Raw genomic sequence first — 22,746 nt, 5'->3', positions numbered from 1 at the left:
TAGGCAAGATGAGGAAGAGCTATTTTGTACTCTTAATGAAGGGAGGGAAATGGATGGGGGATATGCTTGTATATTACCTGTACCAAGGACTTCTCAATGGTCATGAACATTTCCACATTGCGGTCCATGCGTGACGGATTCTGGAAATCGTAACGCCGCCTTGTAAAAAGGACGATAATATAGTAAGTTTATATGTGGGGGAAAAGGTGAGGGTACAGGGCCTTTCTATTTCCTTATTTTTTCTTCTTCTTCTTCTTTTTTTTTTTAAGTTTATGTTTTTATTTTATATGCATGGGTCTTTTGCCTGCTTGTATGTTTGTGTGCCATGTGTGTGCAGTGTGCCTGTAGAGGCCAGAAAAGGTCATGGGATGCCCTGGGAGTGGGATCACAGAGGTTGTGGGCAGCCATGTGGCTGCTGGGAATGGGACTGAGTTCTCTGGAAGAGCAGCAGGGTTCTTAGCCACTGAGCTGTCTCTCTAGCCCCAAAGGTATATAGCTTCCTAATGGGAAATTAGGAGGTATTCTTGTAACAAATTTCACTCAAATCACAGGGAACCCAGGTGTTCTGGTCTCAAATACATGAGTCACTCCACGCTTAGTCCAAAAGGACAAAGCTTGAGGTGACAACCTAAGAATCCGCGTTCTGGAAGGACTCATTCCCAATTCATTCATGTCTGGAGACTATGTTGGCCATGACATCTTCTTCTGATCTATAATTTAGATCTATAATCAGAATTTCTACATGTGTTCTTTCACTTCAGAGGGACCCCAGGAAATAAGAGAAAGTTCTCTCTTAACTAAATATGAAAGGCAGAGAGAGAAGAGGCATTCTCACCATCCCTGGTCACTCTTGAATTTGTAGGCAGCTGCAAGAATATGGCAGAGGGATCCTCCTGCTTTGAAATCTAGGAAACATTTGATCTACAAAATTGAGACAGGGAAGAAGTATGTGAAAGTTACATTGTACATACACACACACACATACAAAGACTATAAAGGCAAGTTTATGCAAATCTAAGTTCCAGTGCCTCTTTTTAAGGAATTATATTTACTTACCTATTTATTTAGAATTTCTATCTCTCTGTATGTGTGTGTGTATGTGTTCTATGAATGTCATGTGTGAGTATGTATATGTATGTGTGTATGTATATGTATGTATGTATGTTATATGTATGGATATGTATGTGTATATGTAATATATATGTTATGTGTGTGTATGTATGTATGTATGTGTTCTATGTATGTCATGTGTGAGTATGTATATGTATGTGTGTATGTATATGTGTGTATGTATGTTATATGTATGGATATGTATGTGTGTGTGTATGTAATATATATGTTATGTGTGTGTGTGTACACTAATGGACATCACAGGCTGTCAGTTCTCTCCTTCCACCCATGTGAGTAGTTCTAGGTACTTTATCCACTGGGCCACCCCTTCCTTTGTGATACTGAAGACAGAATTCAGGGCCTCTCACAGTTTAGACAAGTGCTCTGCTAGGACTATACCTCCAGGACCCCTTTTCTTAAAGTTGTTGTTAAGTTTCCTAGGCTGGCTTGAATCAGTAATCTTCCTGAACCAGGCTTCTAAGTAGTGGACACTCCAGGTGTATAGCACCATATCGGACCTAAAACCTCACATTTTTTTTTTAACTTTTTAGGGTTTCTTTCTTTTATTGTTCTTGTTGTTTTTCGAGACAGGGTTTCTCTGTATATCCCTGGCTGTCCTGGAACTCACTTTGTAGACTAGGCTGGCCTCGAACTCAGAAATCTGCCTGCCTCTGCCTCCCGAGTGCTGGGATTAAAGGCGTGCACCACCACACCCGGTTTAGGATTTATTTCTTCTGCATGTGTGAGTGCTTTTCCTGCATGCCCATGATGCTCAGAAGGCATGAGATGCCCTGGAACGGAAGCTAGGGATGTTTGTAAGCTGCTATGTGGGTACTAGGAATTGAACCCAGGTCCTCTGCGAGTGCTCTTAACCACTGAGCTATGTCTTCAGCCCCCAAGAACAACCATGAAAGAGAAAGAGAGAGACACTGCAGGACTAAACCTGACATTCTCAGATTACTACGGGTTGTGAAGTTTTTCTAAAATAACAGGAATAATCAACTCGGGGCTAGGTCAAGCTGTAATGCTCTGACTATTGATGGAGCAGGGGAAAAAAAAAAAAACTCCCAAAAATTTGAAATTTGAAAAAGGTGAGTTTTGGTTTTCTTTTTCGACATAGTACTACACACACTGTCTTTGAATTGCTATATAGATCAGTCTGGCCTCCAACTTTTGATTCGCCAGCCTCAATCTCCCTAATTCTGGATTACAGGCATGTAGAAAAAAAAAATTTTTTTTAAAGAGCAAAACAAACGAAAAACCTCTTCCCAGTTCGGAGGATTTGTCCCCCTCCCCTTGAACTCACCGGCAGTTTAGTAAGCGGTGCGTTGCTGACATGTTTGCCAAAAACCTCTTCCTGAAACTGGAGCAACTGCACCACCAGGCTGGACAGAGACTTGTTGGTTGGCGGTTCTGCTTGTATGTACTGGCGAAGGAGGGAAGGGAAGAAAAACAGAGTCCAGATAAATTCTCTACCACCACCCACATCTCTCCGTGAGTTCCTGGAAGCACCTGGAACAGACAGAATTGCGCCTTCCCCTCCACAGGTCTAGTTTATATAGAGAGGGCTTCAGGAGTGACTGGACTCTATTGCCACCAGCCCAGGTGATCAGGACTGAGGACTGGCAGCGAGTGATGCTTTATATTCTTCCTTGGCTGTACCCTGACGTTGGAATGGCAGGACGCCGCTATCTCGGCAACTCATCTCCAACCAACTGTAAAAATTCTGAAGGTTGATGGAGCTCAAGGGAAACAAAAACCCCTTTGAGTCTCTAAGTGATACAACAATGTATTTCTTGGGGGAACATGATAAAAGACTAGGCTTCCGTCCATAATGGTGTGTTAAGAGAGCAAGGGAGTGAGGCAGGACACGCTCACTTAAAAACTAAGTCCTGCACATTTTGCTTCTACTGAAGCCAGGCATGGTTGGCATTGTAGGGTCTCCTCTCTAGCAAGGATCTCAGACCACCCACCCAGCTTGATAAATAAGTAGCAAGACAACCGCAGGAATCAGTGACCTCAAACACTTCCGTACCATACCGTGCTACCTGGAATCCTACCTTTCTGTTCTGTTCACTGAGCCAGGAAGCTACTTTCTCTTTACCTTTTGACCCTTATTTCCTCTACCCTAATTAGAGTCAGCACCTCTCGGTGGGAGGTGTAAAGAGATCCGCGCGAAGGGAGAAGTAAATGACAAAGAGTTAAGCCCTTGAAAGCTGAAGCAGGTCACAGCTGTCAAAGCCCTCGGGGCTTCACACCAAGACCCTAGACCGATCTCCCTTTAAAAGGTCAAAGGCAGAGACTGAGAACCAGAGCTTCACGCTGAGGGTACACACAAGTCACAGACCCAACAGCTGTTTGTCAAGAGTCTGACACCCAACAGAGAGACCCCAAATGGTTTCAGGGCTAAACTCAAACCAGGATTAGTGGAGCTTTCTGAAGCAGTCCACTGTATTCTGACAGGCTGGCTGCAAGGCTGGAGTAGCAAGAGTTGGGGGCTGTAAAACAAAGCTAGGGAAAAGACCTTAGCCGGGGTTGGTGAGGAAGCAGGCCATATCGAAGACAAAAAAGAAAAACGGGAAAAAAGCCCAGACACCATGAAGACACAAGAATAAAAACTGGTTTAAATAAATAAATAAAAAAGACAGGTAGGGCTTCTTGAACCCTTTTGTTCCCCATCCTTATTTCCAGTTACGGGGTGGGGGTGGGGACTAGCGATATGAAGCTTATCCTAGCCTCTGGACCTCAAACCCAAAGCAATGCCAGGCTGGCTGGCTTGCAGAGGACTTCATTATGAAAGGAGGGTTGGAGGGGCTGCTGCCCTAGACTGCCATGCCCTGTCCCCTGAGAGGTTTGCAGCCCTTTAGAAGGAGGCTAGGGTAACCCTGGGAGACAGGTGATTTCCCCAGGTAGAGACGCTTTTCAACGGCCTGCTCCGCACCCGTCTACCCTCCTGCTCTGCCATCTGTCTCCGGACGTACACAAAGCACCACCGGGGAGGCCTGGGCCGTTCCGGCGTCTGGCTCGGCGCGGGGCTCCGGCGGGGACCCCGCGGCTCGCACACCGGAGGGGAGGAGGCGCGCGGCGGCACCGGTCAGCCTGGAGGGCGAGGGCTGCCGGTCCCGGGCCGCCGCCCCGAGCCGCCTCCGCCACCGCCGCTGCGCTGCACCGGGGCAGAGGGCACTGTGGGGGAGGGGTGGGGGAGGGGCGCGGGCGGGCGGGCGGGAGGCGCGGGGAGGCCTCGGGGAGGGGCGCGGCGGCGGCCGCAGGGTGGGCCGGCCCCGGGAGCGACGGCCAGGGGCCCTTTGTCCTGGCCGGGCCCCCGCGCAGCGCTGCCCGCGTACCTTCTTGTAGTTCTTGCCGAGCCAGAGCCGCACGTTGTCGAACTGGGTCACGGTGTCCGCGGCCTCGTAGTACTTCACGTTGGGGCCGCCGTCCTTCTTCCGCACCGCCATCTTCTCGGGCTCGGGCCCCGCCGCCGCCCGCCCCGCTCAGCTCAGCTCCCGCCTCCTCCTCCGCCCGCCTCCCGCCGCCTCCCGCCGCCACGACCGTCGCCTCCCGCCGCCTGGGCCCCGGCCAGCGGAGCGCCCCCTGCCGGCGGCCCGGCACGGCGGTGGCGGGCGAGCCCGAGCGCGCTCGGCGGACACCCCAGCAGCAGCGGCGGCGGGAGGCGGGCGAGCCCGAGCGCGCTCGGCGGGCTCCTCCGCAGCGGCAGCCCGGCTGCTTCCCCGGGTCTCGCAGGATGCGGCTGTGGGACAGCGGAGCCCTCCCCGACTTGGTCTCTTACTGTTCCACTCCACGGGGAAGCCGGGAGCCCCGGGTCTGCAGGAGCTCCGCCCCGTAACCCCCAGTGGCCCCCGGCACGCACGTTCCCGTGGAACTCTTTCGCTCCAATAAGTTCCTTCCAACCATTCCTGTTTCAACCCACGAGTGTCCCTGACGCTCCGCGCCCCGGTGCACCCAGCACCCCTGGTGCTACCCGGGGGGTCAGGTGAGGGGTCTCCTCCCTCTGATCTTCCGGTCTCGCCTCCGCTTTAGGAGTCAGCTGGCGAGCCCTGATTCTCCGACCCAGCTTCAAGCGTTGTGGCGCGAAGGTGCGAGGGAGGGAGCGGCTCTGGGTACTAGCCTCGGGCCGCGACCCTGCACCAGTTCGCTCGCACCCAGTCACCCATGCGGACCCTTTCTGTAAGCGCGCGGCCAGCCATAGTTTTGGGAGTCACGGTGGCCGAGTGGTTAAGGCGTTGGACTCGAAATCCAATGGGGTTTCCCCGCACAGGTTCGAATCCTGTTCGTGACGGCAGTTTTTCGTAATTTTTTTTTCACCCTCCTATTAACCAGTAGTTGAGTGGTTGAATTCGGAAGTGAAAAGGCAGCAGTACTCCTTTAGGTTAGACCAGGGTGACATACAAACCAAATTGGGCATCGCTGTATTCTATTCGCTGTTAGGATACCAGGCACTTTGAGATATTTTTTGAGAATTCTGTAACATTTCATAACAATGAAGAGTAGTCGTTTTGTTTGGGAAATCTAGTCAAACCTAGGATTTCTAAACAGGGCATCTTTGGAGTTTGTGACCAAAAGTGGAGCCTTTGAAGTCTGGTGACTGGAGACACAGAAACAAGCGTTTTCTCATTTGGATTTTTCTTTTTAATTTAGACAGGGCCTCATGTACGCAGGCTGCCCTTGAACTTGCCTTGCAGCCAAGAATGACTTTGAATTTCTGATCCTCCTGCCTCTACCTCTCAAGTACTAGAGTTACAGGTGTGCCTGAGCATGCCAGGATCCTTTGCGGCTCGGGACTGAATCCAGGGGTTCAATTTGTTCGCTAGGTAAGCATTCTGTTATGCTACATTCCCTAGCCCTCATTTGAGTTTTCCTGAGATTAACCTCAGGGATCACGGGCCTAGAAGGAGGCCTATGTTGAGGATTTGTTGGGCACCAGAAGCTGGTTAAAATCTGTGTATATTAACCAAGCTAGGGAATTCCTTTCTCAGGCTCTCTCACGTTACCCAGTTCTTTTTATATTTCATTTCATAGCAAAACCTTCTCCTGGAAAGGATCTCTGAGAATTCATGGAGCACCTGGTTTTGGTTTTTGGTTTGTTTTGGGGCTTTGTTTTTTGTTTTGGTTGGCTGGTTTTTTGTTTGTTTGTTTGTTTTTTGGTTTTTCGAGACAGGGTTTCTCTGTGTAGTACTGGCTGTCCTGGAACTCACTCTGTAGACCAGGCTGGCCTCGAACTCAGAAATCCACCTGCCTCTGCCTCCCGAGTGCTGGGATTAAAGGCGTGCACCACCACGCCTGGCTTTGTTTTGTTTTTTAAGACAGGGTTTTTCTGTATAGCTCTGGCCATCCTGGAACTCAGAAATCTGCCGGCCTCTGCCTCCCAAGTGCTGGGATTAAAGGCGTTGCACCACCACCATCCGGCTCTGTTTTTGGTTTTTGTTTTTGTTTATTTTTACCTTATTTCCCACCTTCATATGACTGCTTATGGCTTCCTGAGAGTCCTTCCTACCCTCTGTGCAGCCACCATCACTAAGGAATCCTATGCATTCCCCAAGCTATTCCTCTTTAAGGTGCTTGATCACTGTCACGCCAGCTGGAACCTGTCACCCTTCCATGACCATTCAGTGAGTTTCCTGCAAGGAGTCCTCTCGTTTGTCTGCTGTCTTAGTTAGGATTGCACTGCTGTGAACATCCACCGTGACCAAGGCAACTCTTAGAAGGACAGCATTTAATTAGGGCTGGCTTACAGGTTCAGAGGTTCATTCCATTATCATCAAGGTGGGAACATGGCAGCATCTGGGCAGGCCTGGTGCAGGAGGAGCTGAGAGTTCTACATCTTCATCTGAGGACTGCTAGCAGAATACTGGCTTCCAAGCAGCTAGAATGAGGGTCTTAAAGCCCACACCCACAGTGACATACTTCCTCCAACAGGGCCACACCTTCTAATCCTGCCAATTCCTGGGTAGAGTATACACAAACCATCACATCTCCTTTCTGAGACAGTTTCACTGTAGCCCAGGGTGGCCTGCTCAGCTCATGGCAATCCCTCTGTCTCTGTCCCCGAGTGCTGAGATTACATGGATGGGCCACCACACCCACTTTGCAAGGAATCTCTTCCTCCATTAAAAAAAAAAAAAGTTCTATCCATTCTGCCTTCTGCCTTCTAAATATGTTTTAAAACATACCATGATTTAAAGGGGATGAGTGTGTAGTGGACCTACCACTTGTCAGAGAGAGCCTTTTTTGTTTTGGTTTTGTTTTCGAGACAGGGTTTCTCTGTATAGCCCTGGCTGTCCTGGAACTCACTTTGGAGACCAGGCTGGTCTCGAACTCAGAAATTCTCTGCCTCCCGAGTGCTGGGATTAAAGGCGTGCGCCACCATGCCCGGCCAGAGAGAGCTTTTATCTGAAAAGCTGCAGTAGGCTTGGTCAGGTGGTACCTGTCTTTAATGCCACACTCAGGAGATGGAGGCAGGTGAATCTCTGGGATTTCAAGACCAGCCTCTCTACTTATATAGTGTTTTCAAACAGCCAGGGCTACCTGTGAGGATTACACGAATTCATATATGTTTGGATGTACTGAGGCAGCCATACAACCAACCACAAACCCTAAGCCCTACGAAGGCTGTGTGTGTGGACGACCTGAGTCTCAGCCAGTTTTCACAACATTCCATCTCGGGGTTATCTGACCTTGTCTGGGCTGTTCCTCCGAGGCTGACAGGACCTCTCTCATCCTTACCTCCTCAGCTCCATGTAAACGTTGTGCAGTCTCCTGTGGCTGGATGCGATGTCCCATGTCTACAACCCCAGCCCTTGGGAAGCTGCAGCAGAAGCACTGCTATTAGTTCCAGTTAAGGCTGAGAGCTTAACAGCGACAGCTTCTTTGAGAAAGGACTGGAGATGCAGCGCAGCTGCTGGAGTGTTCCTGTATACGAAACCTTGGGCTCAATCCCTAGAACTGGGTCTGACGGGTGCACGCACACCTCTAATCCCAGCAGTTGGAAGCAGGACGATCAGAAATTCAAAATCTTGTGCTGCTACTGCTACGTGGTGAGTTTAAGCTAGCCTGTGCTACATGAAGCCCTGTCTCAAAAAGAAAAAGAAAAAAATCTGATCACCTGTTGCCCTAATCTTACGGGAAGTCATTGTTAACACAGACAAGCCACTCAAATCTTTTACCTTGCTATGTGAATGCACACACATGGGGTTGTGTGTGTGTGTGTGCACGCACACGCGCGTGTTTTGGCATCTTTTCAAGGCTTTAAAATCAGTTGTGATCAAAGATGTATTACAGTAACTAACAGAATCCCTTTTTTTTTTTTTTTTTTTGGCTTCCAATTAAACTATCTGAAGAACCAGGAATCAACCAGCAGAGGGCAGTCAACAACCATGTTGTGAAGAAAAGAAGCGTGCCCTTCCATCCCCCAACACACACACACACACACACACACACACACACACACGCCCACGCACGTTTACAAAATGGAGGCTGCAGACGGTGGGGACACTGACAAGCCTGAAGATCATTCCTTCCACTCTTAGATGCTTACGTGTGAAACACCAAACTTCCCATCCCATAGATACTCTGCATGCTGGCACATTCTTGTGATCCCAGGAAGGACAAGGCTGAGGCAGGAGGACCATGAGTTAGAGGTCAACTTGGGCTATATATCAAGTTCAAAGCCAGTCTGGGCTGTAATGAGACCCTGTCTCAAAATCAATTTTAAAAGAATTATATATCAATCCCCACCATCACCTTCACCGCCACCACCGCCATCGTCGTCATCGTCATTTTGCCTCTCTAGGCTTCCTCTAACTCCTTAGTTTGTTTTCCACCTCGGCAGATGGCATCTGTCCCTTTGACCTCGTGTTGCATGAGCTGTTGTCCTGTTCCACTCAGGAGTTTTGGTTCTCCCTCTGGTATTTGGCCTTGCTCACCCTCCCTGATCCTGCTAATTCCAGCTTCCCCTGTAATCTATCCTTTCTTTGTCTTGGTTAAGGTTACTATAGCTGTGACGAAACTCCAAAGTATGAGGAAAGGGTTTACTTGGCTTACACTTCCACACTGTAGTCCACTGAAGGAGGTCAGGACAGGGCAGGAACCTGGAGGCGGGAGCTGATGCAGAGGCCGTGGAGGGCGCTGCTTACTGGCTTGCTCAGCCTGCTTTCTTATAGAACTCTAGCTCACCAGCCCAGGGATGGCACCACCCACAATGGGCTGGGCCCTTCCCCATCAATCACTAATTAAGAAAATGTCCCACAAGCTTACCTATAGCCTGATCTCATGGAGGCATTGTTTTAAATTACAGTTCCCTCCTCTCAGATGACCCTAGCCTGTGTCGAGTTAACATAAAATTAGCCAGCACAACCTTGGACTTCTCCTGTTCCTCTGAGTCAGCACTTCATGAATTCAGGAAGGACAAAGCCACACACCTTCACTTGACAATCCCTAGCCACTATTTTCTTATTTTAGACAGGGTCTTGTTTTTGTTTTTCGAGTCAGTGTTTCTCTATGTAGCCCTAGCTGCCCTAGAACTCACTCTGTAGATCAGGCTGACCAGACTGGATCTTACTAGGTACTGGCCTAGAATTGGCTATGCAACCCAGCCTAGTCAAACCTCTTGTCTTTCCTCAACCTCTTCAGTGCTGGAATTATAGGCAAGCTCTACCATTCCTGGGTGTTTTGTATTTTCAAGATAGGGCTTCTCTGTGTAGCCCTGGCTGTCGTGGAACTAACTTGCTCTGTAGGCCATGCTGGCCTCTGTCTCCTGAGTGCTGGCATTAAAGATGAGCACTACCATACCCAGCCTGTTATGATTTACAGCGTCTTACTATATAGTCAGGCTGGCCTGGAACTTGCTGAGTAGTCTAAGATGGACTCCAACTCCTGTCCCATCTTGGTACTGGGGTACTGAACCTGGGACGCTGGCTTGCAAGTCCACTGAACTCCACCTTTAGCCTGGACTTGAGTTCTCAGTCTTCTTGCTTCAGCCTTCTAGTACGTGGGCGTACAGAGGAGGGACACCGCCGTGTCCTTGAACAGCTTCAGAGACAGACCTGACTGGGGCATTCAGGAATGAAGAAATGACAATTCTTATGGACAGAAACACGGACACAGGAGAGTTGGGATCAGGTGGTCCAGGGCTCTCTGATGAGGAAGCTACACCACCCGGAAGGAAGCTCAGTGTGTTCACCCTGCTCAGTCACACAGAGGTGAGAAGCAGATTATTACAGACATCTGAACAAGGAGCCAGGATTCTTATATACAGCTGAAAAGGAGGTAGGTTTAGTTGTTCTCAGTAGAGGCAATTAATGAGGAACGAGGGAGAAAGCTAGGCTGGACACCAGCTTCTGCACGTGGATGAGAGGAAGGCTTTGCCGTCCTGAGCCTCCTGGGGGCAAGGGGCTTTGCCCGTTTCCCATGGGTCTGAAGTTATGATACTTGACAATGCTGTGTCCAGGTCACGGCACACATTCACGCAGGACTTCCTGCACTTCCCACGCATTAAAGGTTTAGTGTGTGTCCTTCCACCATGTGGCCTGGACTGAGAGATCAAACTCAGACCTTTAGGACTGGTGGCAAGTGCCTTTAATTGTTGAACCATCTCACTATTGCTGGCTTTCATTTTTGTTTTTCCAAATAAAATGTTTGTCTTTCTGCCTCTAGTTTCCTACCACCTAGATACTTTTTGGTCTGGTTACATTTAAATTTCATATATGTGTGCTGTATTTACAACATTTTCCCCTTTCTCTCAGCAGCTCAACCCATGTTTCCCCCAACCCCCAAATTCATGGCTTTTTTTTGTTTTTGGTTGGTTGGTTGGTTGGTTTTTCGAGACAGGGTTTCTCTGTATAGCTCTGGCTGTCCTGGAACTCACCTTGTAGACCAGGCTGGCCTTGAACTCAGAAATCCGCCTGCCTCTGCCTCCCGAGTGCTGGGATTAAAGGCCTGCGCCACCACACCTGGCTCTTTTCTTTGTTTTTTGAGGCATGGTTTCACTATGCAGCCAGGCTGGCCTTGAACTTGCAGAGATTCAAGGGGGCTCAATCCTGAGACTAACCCTTCCTCTCTCAGGTGTCATTACTTGCTTGTAGCTTTCCATCGAGAGGTGGGGCTCCATGAGGTTTCCCTCATCCACACTGGCCTGTCAGCTGGTGCTAGAACCGTTCACATCTTCTTCGATGATGTTGCTGGAGATTTGTGGGTGCAGTTCCCTGCTGTATATAGAAAACAGTCTCACCGCAAATGTGCTCTGGCCCTTCCAATCTTTCTGCCCCCTCTTCCTCGACGTACCCTGAAACTTAGATGTAGGGATTGTGATGGAGATGGATCAGTTGGTACTGGACATCCCGTCGTCAGTTGCCTCTGCATTTTTGGTCAGCCGTGGCTTTCTGTAATGGTCTCATGTCTGCATCAAAATGAAGCTTCTCTTGTGAGGGGTGAAAGCTACACTTCTCCATGGGTATTAGGATAAGTATTTAGGATGTTATTGCACTGGTTCAAGAAAGTGGCACTAAGACTCGAGACCGCACTAGCTACAACAGTCGGCTAGGTTTACCAGGCATGCATTCTACTGAGTGGTCCTTATATCCAGTTGAAGCCGCTATTGCATGCTTAGGGTTATCTTGCCATGCTGGCTGTCCTTTTGGTTCACAGACTTTATGGGCACATAGGATTCTTGATTAGTTTTCTCCTGTTGAAGATGCACAAGGCCTCCAGGCACGATGGCAGCCTGTCCTTGGAAGAAACTTCCTGGTGAGATCCAGCTTAATTCCTCTGAGTTCTGTCAGACCCGTTCCTTCTAACATTCTGTTCTTCCCAGGAGATATCAGACATCTAAACAGATTGATCATCTCCATATGATGGCCTAATTCCTGCTTGTTATCACTGTTCTTGTTATAAACAGCAGCGGACTAATACCACTCTGTAATGACCTCAGCTACAAAAATCTTAGATTTTCATCAAAATAGTTTTACATATATGTGTGTGTGTGTGTGTATGTATATAAATGTATATTTATATATGTAATTTTTTTAAAAAGGTTTATTTATTTATTATATGTAAGTACACTGTAGCTGTCCTCAGACACTCCAGAAGAGGGAGTCAGATTTCGTTACGGATGGTTGTGAGCCACCATGTGGTTGCTGGGATTTGAACTCCTGACCTTTGGAAGAGCAGTCAGGTGCTCCTACCCACTGAGCCATCTCACCAGCTCTATATGTAAGTTTTTTTGAGGCAGGGTTTCCATGTCTAAGAGCCCTGGCAGTCCTGGGAACTTGCTGTGTAGACTAGGCTGGCCCTTCACTCACAGAGATTCACTTGCCTCTGCCTCCTCCATGCTGGGATTAAGTTCGTTCATATGTATATATGTATGTATGTGTCAGGACCCATAGAGGTAAGGAATCGGATCTCCTGGGCTGGAATCATAGTCAGTCTTGAGCTATGATGGGTCCTGAGAACTGAACTCAGATGCTATACAAAAACAGCAAATGCTCTTAACCCACTGAATCATACTCCTGCTCTAATTTCACACACACACACACACACACACACACACACACACACACACACACACGAGGTAGGGGGACTATAGGAAGAACCCAACACTTCATAGCATAATACCCTCTTCCAAATTAATGACTTGATCCACAATTTAAAAGGCTTGGTTAAGCTTCAGGCTTGGGCAAAACCTACCTTAACCTAAAACTGTTAGAAAGGATGTTTCTCTCTCACAAACACTTCAGGGATTCCTTACAGCCGGTTTATGAGCCACTTTCAAATGACTACTTCAGAATTACTTGAAAAAAAGTCAACTATATCATGTCTTCTCTTTTTTTTTTTTTTTTTTTTTTTTTTTTTTTGGTTTTTCGAGACAGGGTTTCTCTGTATAGCCTTGGCTGTCCTGGAACTCACTTTGTAGACCAGGCTGGCCTCGAACTCAGAAATCCGCCTGCCTCTGCCTCCCGAGTGCTGGGATTAAAGGCGTGCGCCACCACGCCCGGCTTCATGTCTTCTCTTTTGTTATTTCCTCTGTAACTTACCTAGGTCCTATTCATTGTCTTCCGTTTCTTTGTGTGTCTTCTCTATGTGCAGTTTTTTGAGACAAGTTTCATGCAGCTTCAGAATGCAGTATATTGCAAGATGTTAATTTCCTATCCCTCTTGCATTTACCGCCCACAAACTGGGATTATAGGTATGTGTCACCACACGTAGTTTTATTATTCATGAGACGGCTTGGTACTTAATATACAGTCTGTGCTTGCCTTGTACACATGGCAGGCTTCCTCCTGCCAATCCCTGAGTGCTAGGATTGCAGGCACGCACCACCTCACCAAATGATTTGCAGTAATTCCTAGAATTTCTTGATCACCCTGAATAAATAGCCCCCGAATCCATCTTTTCTGAAAAATTCCTTTCATTTGTGTCTGTGTGCATGTGTACATGTGAGCAGGTGCCAAAGAAGCTGTAAGACAGCAGTGGATCTTCTGAGCTGGTGTCATAGGTGAACTCTGTGACATGGGTGTTGAACTCAGGTCCTCTGGTAGAGCAGGCAAGTGCTCTTAACTGTTGAGCTATCTCTCCTGCCCCAAATCCATTCATCCACCCACCTACACACACACACACACACACACACACACACACACACACACACACACATGCCCGCACACATTACTTTGTGTTTGTAAGGAAAAAAAAATATAGAAGTCAAAGGACAATCTTTAGTTCTTCTTCCCTCCTTCATGTTGGTCCGGAGGATCGAACCAGGCCATCAAGCTCAGGAGCAGGAACCTTTACCTCCTAAACAATGGTCCCAGCCCTGTCTTTTTGTTTTGTCTCATATTATGCAGCCCTGACTGTCCTAGAACTCACTATGTAGGCTAGGAAAGCCTTGAATTCAGAGATCTGCCTGCCCCTGCCTCCCCAGCACTGGGATTAAAGGGGGCACCACTTGGCTCAGCTTATCCTTTATTTATTTTGGTTTTTCAAGACAGGGTTTCCCTGTGTCGCCCTGGCTGTCCTGGCCACTGCAGACCAGGTTGACTTCAAACTCACATAGATCTTCCTGCCTTTGCCTCCTCCCAAGAGCTTGGATTAAAGGCGTGCACCACCCCCACCTGATCTTATGTTGTATATTTTTAATATTTAAAAGAATATTTATATATTTTATGTATATAAGTACACTGTAGGTTTAAATTATTTAACCTATTTAAAAGAATATTAATATTTAAAAGAATATTTATATATTTTATGTATATGAGTACACTGTAGGTGTCTTCAGACACACGAGAAGAGGGCATCAGATCCCATTACAGATGGTTGTGAGCCACCATGTGGTTGCTGGGAATTGAACTCAAGACCTCTGGAAGAGCAGTCACTGCTCTCAACTACTGAGCCATCTCTCCAGCCCCCACCCCTTTGTTGTATTATTTATTTATTTTCATGAGTGTTGTTGCCTGTGTGTATGAATAGGAAGCCCTTGCATGCCTGATGCCTGTGGATGTCAAAAGGAGTCAGATTCTCTGGAACTGGAATTGAAGATGGTTGTGAGCCAATGTGTAGGTGCTGGGAGTCACATCTAGGTCCTCCGCAAGAACAAGAAGTGTTCTTAAACCCCAATCCATCTCTTCAAAGGTATCTTTTAAAAAGTCTTCTAAGGGACTGGTGAGATGGCTCAGTAGGTAAGAGCACCCAACTGCTCTTCCGAAGGCAGGCAGTCCTCTTGAGTTTGAGGCCGGCCTGCTCTACGGACTGAGCTCTAGGACAGCAAGGCTACACAGAGAAATGTGTATGCATGACTGTTTTGTCTGCATGAATGTGTGCACCATGTGCCTACCTTTTGGGTTCCCTAGAACTGGGGTTACAGATGGTTGTGAACCGCCATGTGGGAGCTGAGTCTGGAACCTGAGTCCTCTGCAAGAGCAGTAAGTGCTCTTAACCACTGCGCCATCTCTCTAGCTCCCTTTATGTGTGTAGTTGAACATACATGTGAATATGTATGGGGGTACCCACGGATCCTCTGGAACTGGAATTACAGGCAGTTGTGAGCTGCCCACGGTGAATTCTGGCTCAGGTTCTCTGGAAGAACATGGAGTGCTATTAACCACTGAATCATCTCTACAACCCCCCAGCCCCCACTCTTTCAGACTTGCTGTGTAGTCAGGTTGGCCTTACAGTCGTGTGTCAGCCTACAAAATGCTAGGATTGTAGGTGTGGGGCAGTGAGTTGTGGGTGATAGCCAGGGCTTTCAGAACTGGGTGAGCACCTTACCTATCCAGCTGCACCTCTAGCCGTCCAAACCCATGGTTTTGGTTTTGTTCTTTTTGGGGGGCGGGGGGACAGACAGAATCTCACTATGTAGACCAGGGGGCATCTGCTGGGATTGGAGGAGTACACACCACCACACCTGGCTGACATCATTTTCTTGCTTTCTTTCCATGGCCACCAAAGTTGGAAGTTACTCAAAACTCATCAATAGAAACCCATTCACTAAAAGGATGGACCATCTAGAGACTGCCGTATCCAGGGATCCATCCCATAATCAGCTTCCAAACGCTGACACCATTGCATACACTAGCAAGATTTTGCTGATAGGACCCTGATATAGCTGTCTCTTGTGACACTACGCCAGGGCCTAGCAAACACATAAGTGGATGCTCACAGTCAGCTAGTGGATGAATCACAGGGCCCCCAATGGAGGAGCTAGAGAAAATACCCAAGGAGCTAAAGGGGTCTGCAACCCTATAGGAGAAACAACATTATGAACTAACCAGTACCTCCCGGAGCTCTTGACTCTAGCTGCATATATATCAAAAGATGGCCTAGTCGGCCATCACTGGAAAGAGAGGCCCATTGGACATGCAAACTTTATATGCCCCAGTACAGGGGAACGCCAGGGCCAAAAAGTGGGAGTAGGGGGGAGGGTATGGGGGACTTTTGGGATAGCATTGGAAATGTAAATGAGGAAAATACCTAATTAAAAAAAAAACATATTGAAAAAAAAAAAAAACATTCACTATCATGACTTCCAAGACTGGTCCTCTACTTCTAGCTCTTCATTAGCTCCTTCAATAAACTATTCAGCAGTCAGTCCCCGAGACAGGAAGAGGCTGGAACAGGAAGATCACATGAGAAGAGAGAAAAAAGGTTTTGTTTTTTTTTTTTTTTTTTTTAATCTAGGCAATTTAAAAAGAGGAGGGAGAGGGAGAGAGAGATTGGTGTAGTGGTGGGACAGTTGAGCATATACTGATGTCCCCAAAATGAAGCTCTCTCCTGATGTTTTCTATTCTCAGAACTCGTTAACCTCAATCAAAACTCTTGCTTAGTAAAACAGAACTAGTTAAAGGACACTACTGGGCCAGGCCTCCTCAGAGGCTAAAGGGGTGGGTGGGATCACAAGTTCAAGGCCTGCCCAGGTAACTTTTAAAGGGGGCCCAGGGACACAGCTCAGTTGTGAAGCTGCTTTCCCAATATGTGCAAGGCCTAGCCTCCACTCCCACCACTGCATAAACAGTACAAGCTTTGTAAAGCAAAAGTCATGTGCGTGTCATGGAGGCTGAGGCAGGGTGACCCCAAGTAGATGCCAGCTTCACTTCAAAGCAAGACCCTGTCTAAACAAAAGAACAAAAATTAAAACTGTGGTACACACTTGCCACTCCAGAACTGGAATATAAAGGTAGCAGAATGAGGGATTCAAGAACAGCCTGGGCCACACAAAAAACTGTCAAAAAAAGAAAAAAATAAATAAAAGGATGGGGGGCCTGTAGAATGGCTTGGGGCAAAAGTGACTGCCACTAGGCCTGGTGATTTCAGTTCAATCCCATAATTCCCCCAAGAAGTTGTCATCTGATCATGTTGCACGTGGAGAAAGCTAACCAACAAAATTTCAAAGTTTACCCTTTAGGAATCCAAATGAGGAAGGGAGAAACAATAACAATGCGGTCTTGGGTTGAATCCAGGTTTAGATGTAAATTAGCTAGGAGACACCTTTATCTGTGCAGAGATCCACCCACACACACACCTGCACCTGTGTACAGACCCACACACACCTGCACTTGTGAACAGACCCACCCAGACACTCACATAGAGACCCACACTCAAAGACACCTGCACCTGTGCACAGACCAACACCCAGATACCTACACCTATGCAGAGACCCACAGACACCTAAAGCTGTGTACAGACTCCCACACACACATGTACTTGTGTACTGACCCACCAGACACTCACACAGAGACCCACACACCAACACCTAGACACAAATCCTTTTTATAAAAGCATTTTCTTGGGAAAATGAGGGAAATGTAAATTAGAGATGGATTTATTTGGATAATACAAAAGTGTTGTGATTTTTCAGATAATACACTGAAGTGGATGTTTTATTATTATTTGTGTGTATGACCTGTAGTTCAGAGGACAACTTTATGGAGCTGTTTTTCTCCTTTCACCTTTACGCTTCTGGGGATCAAACCCAGGCCAGGGTCAGTGGCAGACACTTGCAGGACCACCTCACTGGGTTAAAAATTTAAAACCACCAACCCTATTCCCTTCCTTTCTTGTTCTCCCACCTTTACATTCAGTAAAAGATTTAAGGTTTGTTTGTTTTTTTTTTTTTTTTTTTTTGGTTTTGGTTTTTCGAGACAGGGTTTCTCTGTATAGCCCTGGCTGTCCTGGAACTTACTCTGTAGACCAGGCTGGCCTCGAACTCAGAAACCCACCTGCCTCTGCCTCCCAAGTGCTAGGATTAAAGGCGTGTGCCACCACCACCTGGCTAGATTTAAGTATTTTCAACTTTGCTGATGTAATGCCTTGATATGCAAGACTACATCCCTTCCTCATCACTGGAAGCCACCAAGGGGCAAGACTGCACTTCACTGTCGTAAAGCAACAGCAGGCAACAGGATGTAGATTTCAAATCACTCTGATGTACAAAGAACACTTCTCAAAAAAGCCCTTCCTGATTCCCAGAGCCTAGGGCTTTCCCATCCTGTGTCCATCTATTGTTGCATCTTAGCATATTCTCTCCTATTATAATTACATACTCATCTCTATTAAGTCGGGTACTATTTTGCCACATCAATCTTCCCTTATACTAATGAGTACTTTTTAGGTTAGACTAATGAGTATTTGTCCCATTCCTCAAGTCTCCCAAAAATCTATGAAGCTGATGAAAACCTCAGATGATGGAATCAACTTGCCTATCACACAGGATGGTTCTATCCTCCAGGTCTGAATAAACCAGGTGGTGGTTGACATCTGTAATCTCAGCTCTCAGGAGGCAGAGGGCAGGAGGACCAGAAGTTCAAGGTCATCTCATTAAGAAAGAAGGGATTTTTGGCTTTTTGTTTTTGTTTCGAGACAGGGTTTCTCTGTGTAGCCCTGGCTGTCCTGGAACTCACTTTGTAGACCAGACTGGCCTTGAACTCAGAAATCCTCCTGCCTCTGCCTCCCGAGTGCTGGGATTAAAGGCGTGCGCCACCATGCCAGGCTGGGATTTTTTAAAAGATTTATGGCCAGGCGTGGTGGCGCACGCCTTTAATCCAAAAAAAAAAAAAAAAAAAAAAAAAAGATTTATGTGTGTGTCTGTCTGTATGTACCCACAAAGACCAGAAGAGGGCATTAAGATCCTCTGAAGCTGTTGTTACAGGTGTTTGTCAGTTGCCTACTCCAGGTGCTGGGAACTAAACTCCAGTCTTCCAGTATGGGCACTGACCTGCTGAGCTATCTTCCCAGCTCTGGCACAGCAATGATGTCAGTATGGGTTATAAGAGAGCTGTGATGGCGCTTCTTGGTTGTCAACTTGACCAAATCTGTAATTAAAACTAAAGCAGCTGTGTGCACGTGTCCCTCACACTGTTTTAATTCGTTTGAGGTGGGAAGAGCCACCTTTGATCCGGATCTTTTGAGGAGAGGAGACTCATTCTGGGACCACATTTCCTGTTGACAGCCTGGATAAAGAACATGGAGGAAAGAAGTCCTCACTCTCAGTGGCAAGCCCATCCCCTCACTGGCATTAGAGCCTACTTCGTCAGGATTTCAGCCTATACAGAAGGCCGGCTGAGACATGCAGACCTGTGAACTAAACAAATGCTGGATTTGTGGACCTTCTGTTGATAGGCAGCCATTGCTGGACTTGCTGGACCATAGCCTGTGAGCCTCTTTTTTTTTTTTTTTTTTTTTTTTTTTTTTTTGGTTTTTCGAGACAGGGTTTCTCTGTGTAGCCCTGGCTGTCCTGGAACTCACTCTGTAGACCAGGCTGGCCTCGAACTCAGAAATCCACCTGCCTCTGCCTCCCGAGTGCTGGGATTAAAGGCGTGCGCCACCACGCCCGGCTGAGCCTCTTTAATACATCCTCTTTACACACACACACACATATATATATACACATATAACACACACACCATTAGTTCTGCTACTCTAAAGAACCCTAATACACATTTTGGTACCAGAAGCGGTTCTAGGGCAATAGAAGGATGAATTTCCTTAGGTATCTAGAATAGGCTTTCCAATTTGCCAACACCTACAGTTACCGAAATCTCTCCACCTGATGATGCCTCTCCTGGGAGCCAGGAGAGTACTGAAAGCCTGTGGTGTGAACTATTTGACAAAGGTGACAAATGCATTTGATCATCCTGATTCACCAATTGTGAGAGACAATGGATTTGGCGACTATATAAAACTTCTAGACGACTTGTGAGGAGGAAAAAATAATTCTAGTTGGTTGCTTCTTATCTCTGAATAAACTGGCAAAGGAAAAGAAGGCACTCTGCGATAAAAAATTAACCAACTTCTAACATCTCAGAATACGGCGAAGGGCAACACTGAACTTAGTGATGCACTTGACCGCGCCCCATGTGTGCATAGACAGCCTAAAAGGTTTCTAAGTGTGCCCTGGAAGGAAGGCAATCTCTCCAGCAGCCACGGAGTTCAAGTTGCAGGAAATCAAAGGAAGCACTCATTATAAGACTGGCTGAATTACAAAAAATAAAAGCCCCAGCCCCAGAGGGTGTTGGCAGTTAAAGGGCATTAGTTTAATTGTTAAGGACTGGGATCCTGTAACTTGGGATGGAGGTGTGTGGGAGGACCCTACTGAGGCTGAGAACTTTGAGGCCTCAGATTCTCACGGTTTCCCTCACCTGAGGAGGAGCTCTCCCCTTCAGCAGGTGTCTGTCTACCTTTGCCGCCTGGAATATCCTCTCCAAATGGGTGAAGGACGTGAAGATACTTGTCTCAAACAAACAAAAACAAAAAATCCGAAGAGGTGACTTTCGAAGAGAAGACATTCAACCATCAAGTAGAGAATGGTCTGCTGTTTCCCAGACATCCCTGTCATTGCTCACTGGGCATATGAACAAGGAGGCCATGGTGGCAGAGGTTCTGTCTGGACTCCACCACATGCACTGACACTCACCAAAGCTGACATGGTTATGGCTGCGACCTGGTGGCAGGGTGGCTACATTGGACCTCTTCCTCCATGGAAAGGACGACGCTTTGTCCTTACTGCAGTAGATGCTTATTCTTTATAGCTTTGCATTTCCTGCACATAATGCTTTTGCCTAAACCACCATCCCCTGGACTTACCACGATGTCTTATTTAACATCATGGTGTCCCACAGTTTCATTTATGACCTAGGAACTCACTTCACGGCTGGAGAAGTGTGACCTTGGGTCCACGATCATGGAACCCACTGAGACCATGTTTCCCACGGTCCCGAGCAAGCTAGTTTGTCAGACCGATGGAATGGCCAAGGGGTTCACAGCAGTCTGAGACAGACTTTTCCAGAAGGCTGAATATGTTTTGAATCAGCCTCCAATCCATGGTTCCGTTTCTCCTGCCGGCCCAGGGATTGAGGGGTGGAAAAGGGAGTAGTTCCCGTCACTCCTGCTGACCCAAGAAAGGTTTTGTTTCCTAGTCCTGTGACCTTCAGGTCTACTGGAACTAAAGTTTTGGTTTTAGAGATGGCAGGAGCCACAACAAAATTTCCATTGAATTGGATGCTCAAGAGTTCTCCCTGGTCACTTTAGGCATCTGATGCCCTTAAGCCGTCAGGCTCAGGGGTGTTGGAAGGGCTGGAGAAACTGGATTGCCTCTCCACAATGGAGGGAAGAGAGATTATGTCTGGAGTGAAGTAGATCTTTTAGGGTATGATATCTTGGTGCTACCATGTCCTGTATTAAAGACAATGGAAAACGTACAACAGCCTAATCTAGGCCTGATGACAAAGGGCACAGACCCATCAGGAACAAAAACACAAATCCCTTCTCCAGGAAAGAATCAAGACTTGCTGAAGCGCTCACTCAGGGTAGAGGGAACACAGAATGGGTAGCCAAGGTAGGTGGTAATAAATACTAGCTTTGGCTACATTGACCAGTTGTAGAAATGAGGAATATAACCGACAAGTTTCTGTTCTATTTTGTTAAGAACATGTGTGCTGGCTAGTTTTATGTCAACTTGACACAAAGTAGCATTATTGGAGCTGAGGGAGCCTCAGTTGAGAAAATGCCTCCATAAGATTGGGCCTATAGCCTGTAGGGCATTTCCTTAGTGATTGATGTGGGAGGACCAAGCCTATTGTGGGTGAGGCCACCCCAGGGTTCTTTAAGAAAACAGGCTGAGCAAGTCATGGGAAGCAAGCCAATAAGCCATGGCCTCTGCCTCCAGGTTCCTGTCCTGATTTCCACTGATGATGAACAGTGATATGGAAATATAAGCAAAATAAGCCTTTTCTTTCCCAAGTTGCTTTAGACATGGTGTTTCATCAGTGGTAACCTTAACTAAGGCAATGTGTTTGTACAGATATTAGTGTTTTCTATTTGTTTTTTTAAATGTGCTTCTCCAGACAAGGGTTTCTCTGTGTAGCCCTGGCTGTCATGGACCAGACTGGCTTTGAACTCAAAAGCTCTGCCCGCCTCTACAAGTATTGGGATTAAAGGTGTGTCATTTCATATGCTCACTTTATCATGTACTGTAGCACCAATGAGGAGATCAGTGGTTCTCCTATTTGAGTTTCCATGAGAAATGTCCCTCAAGGGACACTGCACTTATCTAGAATTTTATTTGTTTGTTTATTTATTTATTTAATGTATATGAGTATACCATTGCTCTCTTCAGACACACCAGAAGAGGGCATCAGATCCCATTATAGATGGCTGTGAGTCACCATGTGGTTGCTGGGAATTGAACTCAGGACCACTGGAAGAACGGTCAGTGCTCTTAACTGCTAAGCCATCTCTCCAGACCTAGAATTTATAATGTGTTGTATGAAAAATAATTCTATCATGTTAGGCATAATAATGAGCTGGTTATTGTTTTCATTTGGAAATTAAGCAAAACATGATTGTGTATAGATCTGACATACAATGGTTAGTCTTGGTTGTCAACTTGACTCTATCTGGAATTAAGAGGCCAGACACACCTGTGAGGGATTTTTTTTTTTCTTAAATCATTTGATTTGGGAAGACCCACCTTTAATTTGGGCCATATCTCCTGGAGGTAGCCTATAGAAAGGATATGGAAAAAGGAAGCTCTCACTCTCTGCCTGCTTGCTCTTGCCAGCAAGTTCATTCCTTCACTGCCATTACAGCCTATGCTTTCAGGATCCCACACTGAAAACCATCTGAGACATCCAGTCTCAT

The 22,746-nt window shown here is 47.0% G+C and overlaps 1 protein-coding gene and 1 non-coding gene across 13 annotated transcripts in view; one reads left to right on the top strand and one right to left on the bottom strand.

Moving 5' to 3' along the window:
- Positions 1-4,621, bottom strand: part of Smarcc2 (SWI/SNF related BAF chromatin remodeling complex subunit C2) — a 31,867-nt gene extending 27,246 nt beyond the window's left edge. For 6 of the 12 annotated variants that reach the window (XM_021175246.3, XM_085843272.1, XM_029482216.2 and 3 more), the window contains exons 1-4: positions 4,455-4,621; positions 2,417-2,536; positions 836-921; positions 78-159 (exon numbers count right to left, since the gene is read on the bottom strand). In XM_021175246.3, the coding sequence (XP_021030905.1) occupies positions 78-159; positions 836-921; positions 2,417-2,536; positions 4,455-4,565 (399 nt within the window). In that variant the 5' untranslated portion in view covers positions 4,566-4,621. The remainder of the gene's footprint in view (positions 1-77; positions 160-835; positions 922-2,416; positions 2,537-4,454) is intronic. The other 6 variants (XM_021175249.3, XM_021175247.3, XM_085843275.1 and 3 more) reach the window with 1 other exon arrangement.
- A 704-nt stretch (positions 4,622-5,325) lies between these two features.
- On the top strand, positions 5,326-5,407 carry Trnas-cga (transfer RNA serine (anticodon CGA)). The gene has a single exon. It is a non-coding gene; the product is annotated as a tRNA-Ser (tRNA).
- The last annotated feature ends 17,339 nt before the right edge of the window (positions 5,408-22,746 follow it).

This window comes from Mus caroli, unplaced genomic scaffold (assembly GCF_978045245.1).
Source record: "Mus caroli unplaced genomic scaffold, Mus_caroli_1 scaffold_9, whole genome shotgun sequence".
NCBI lineage: Eukaryota > Metazoa > Chordata > Mammalia > Rodentia > Muridae > Mus > Mus caroli.
Note: the sequence above shows the minus strand (reverse complement) of the source record. Positions and strands in the feature narration are given on the sequence as shown.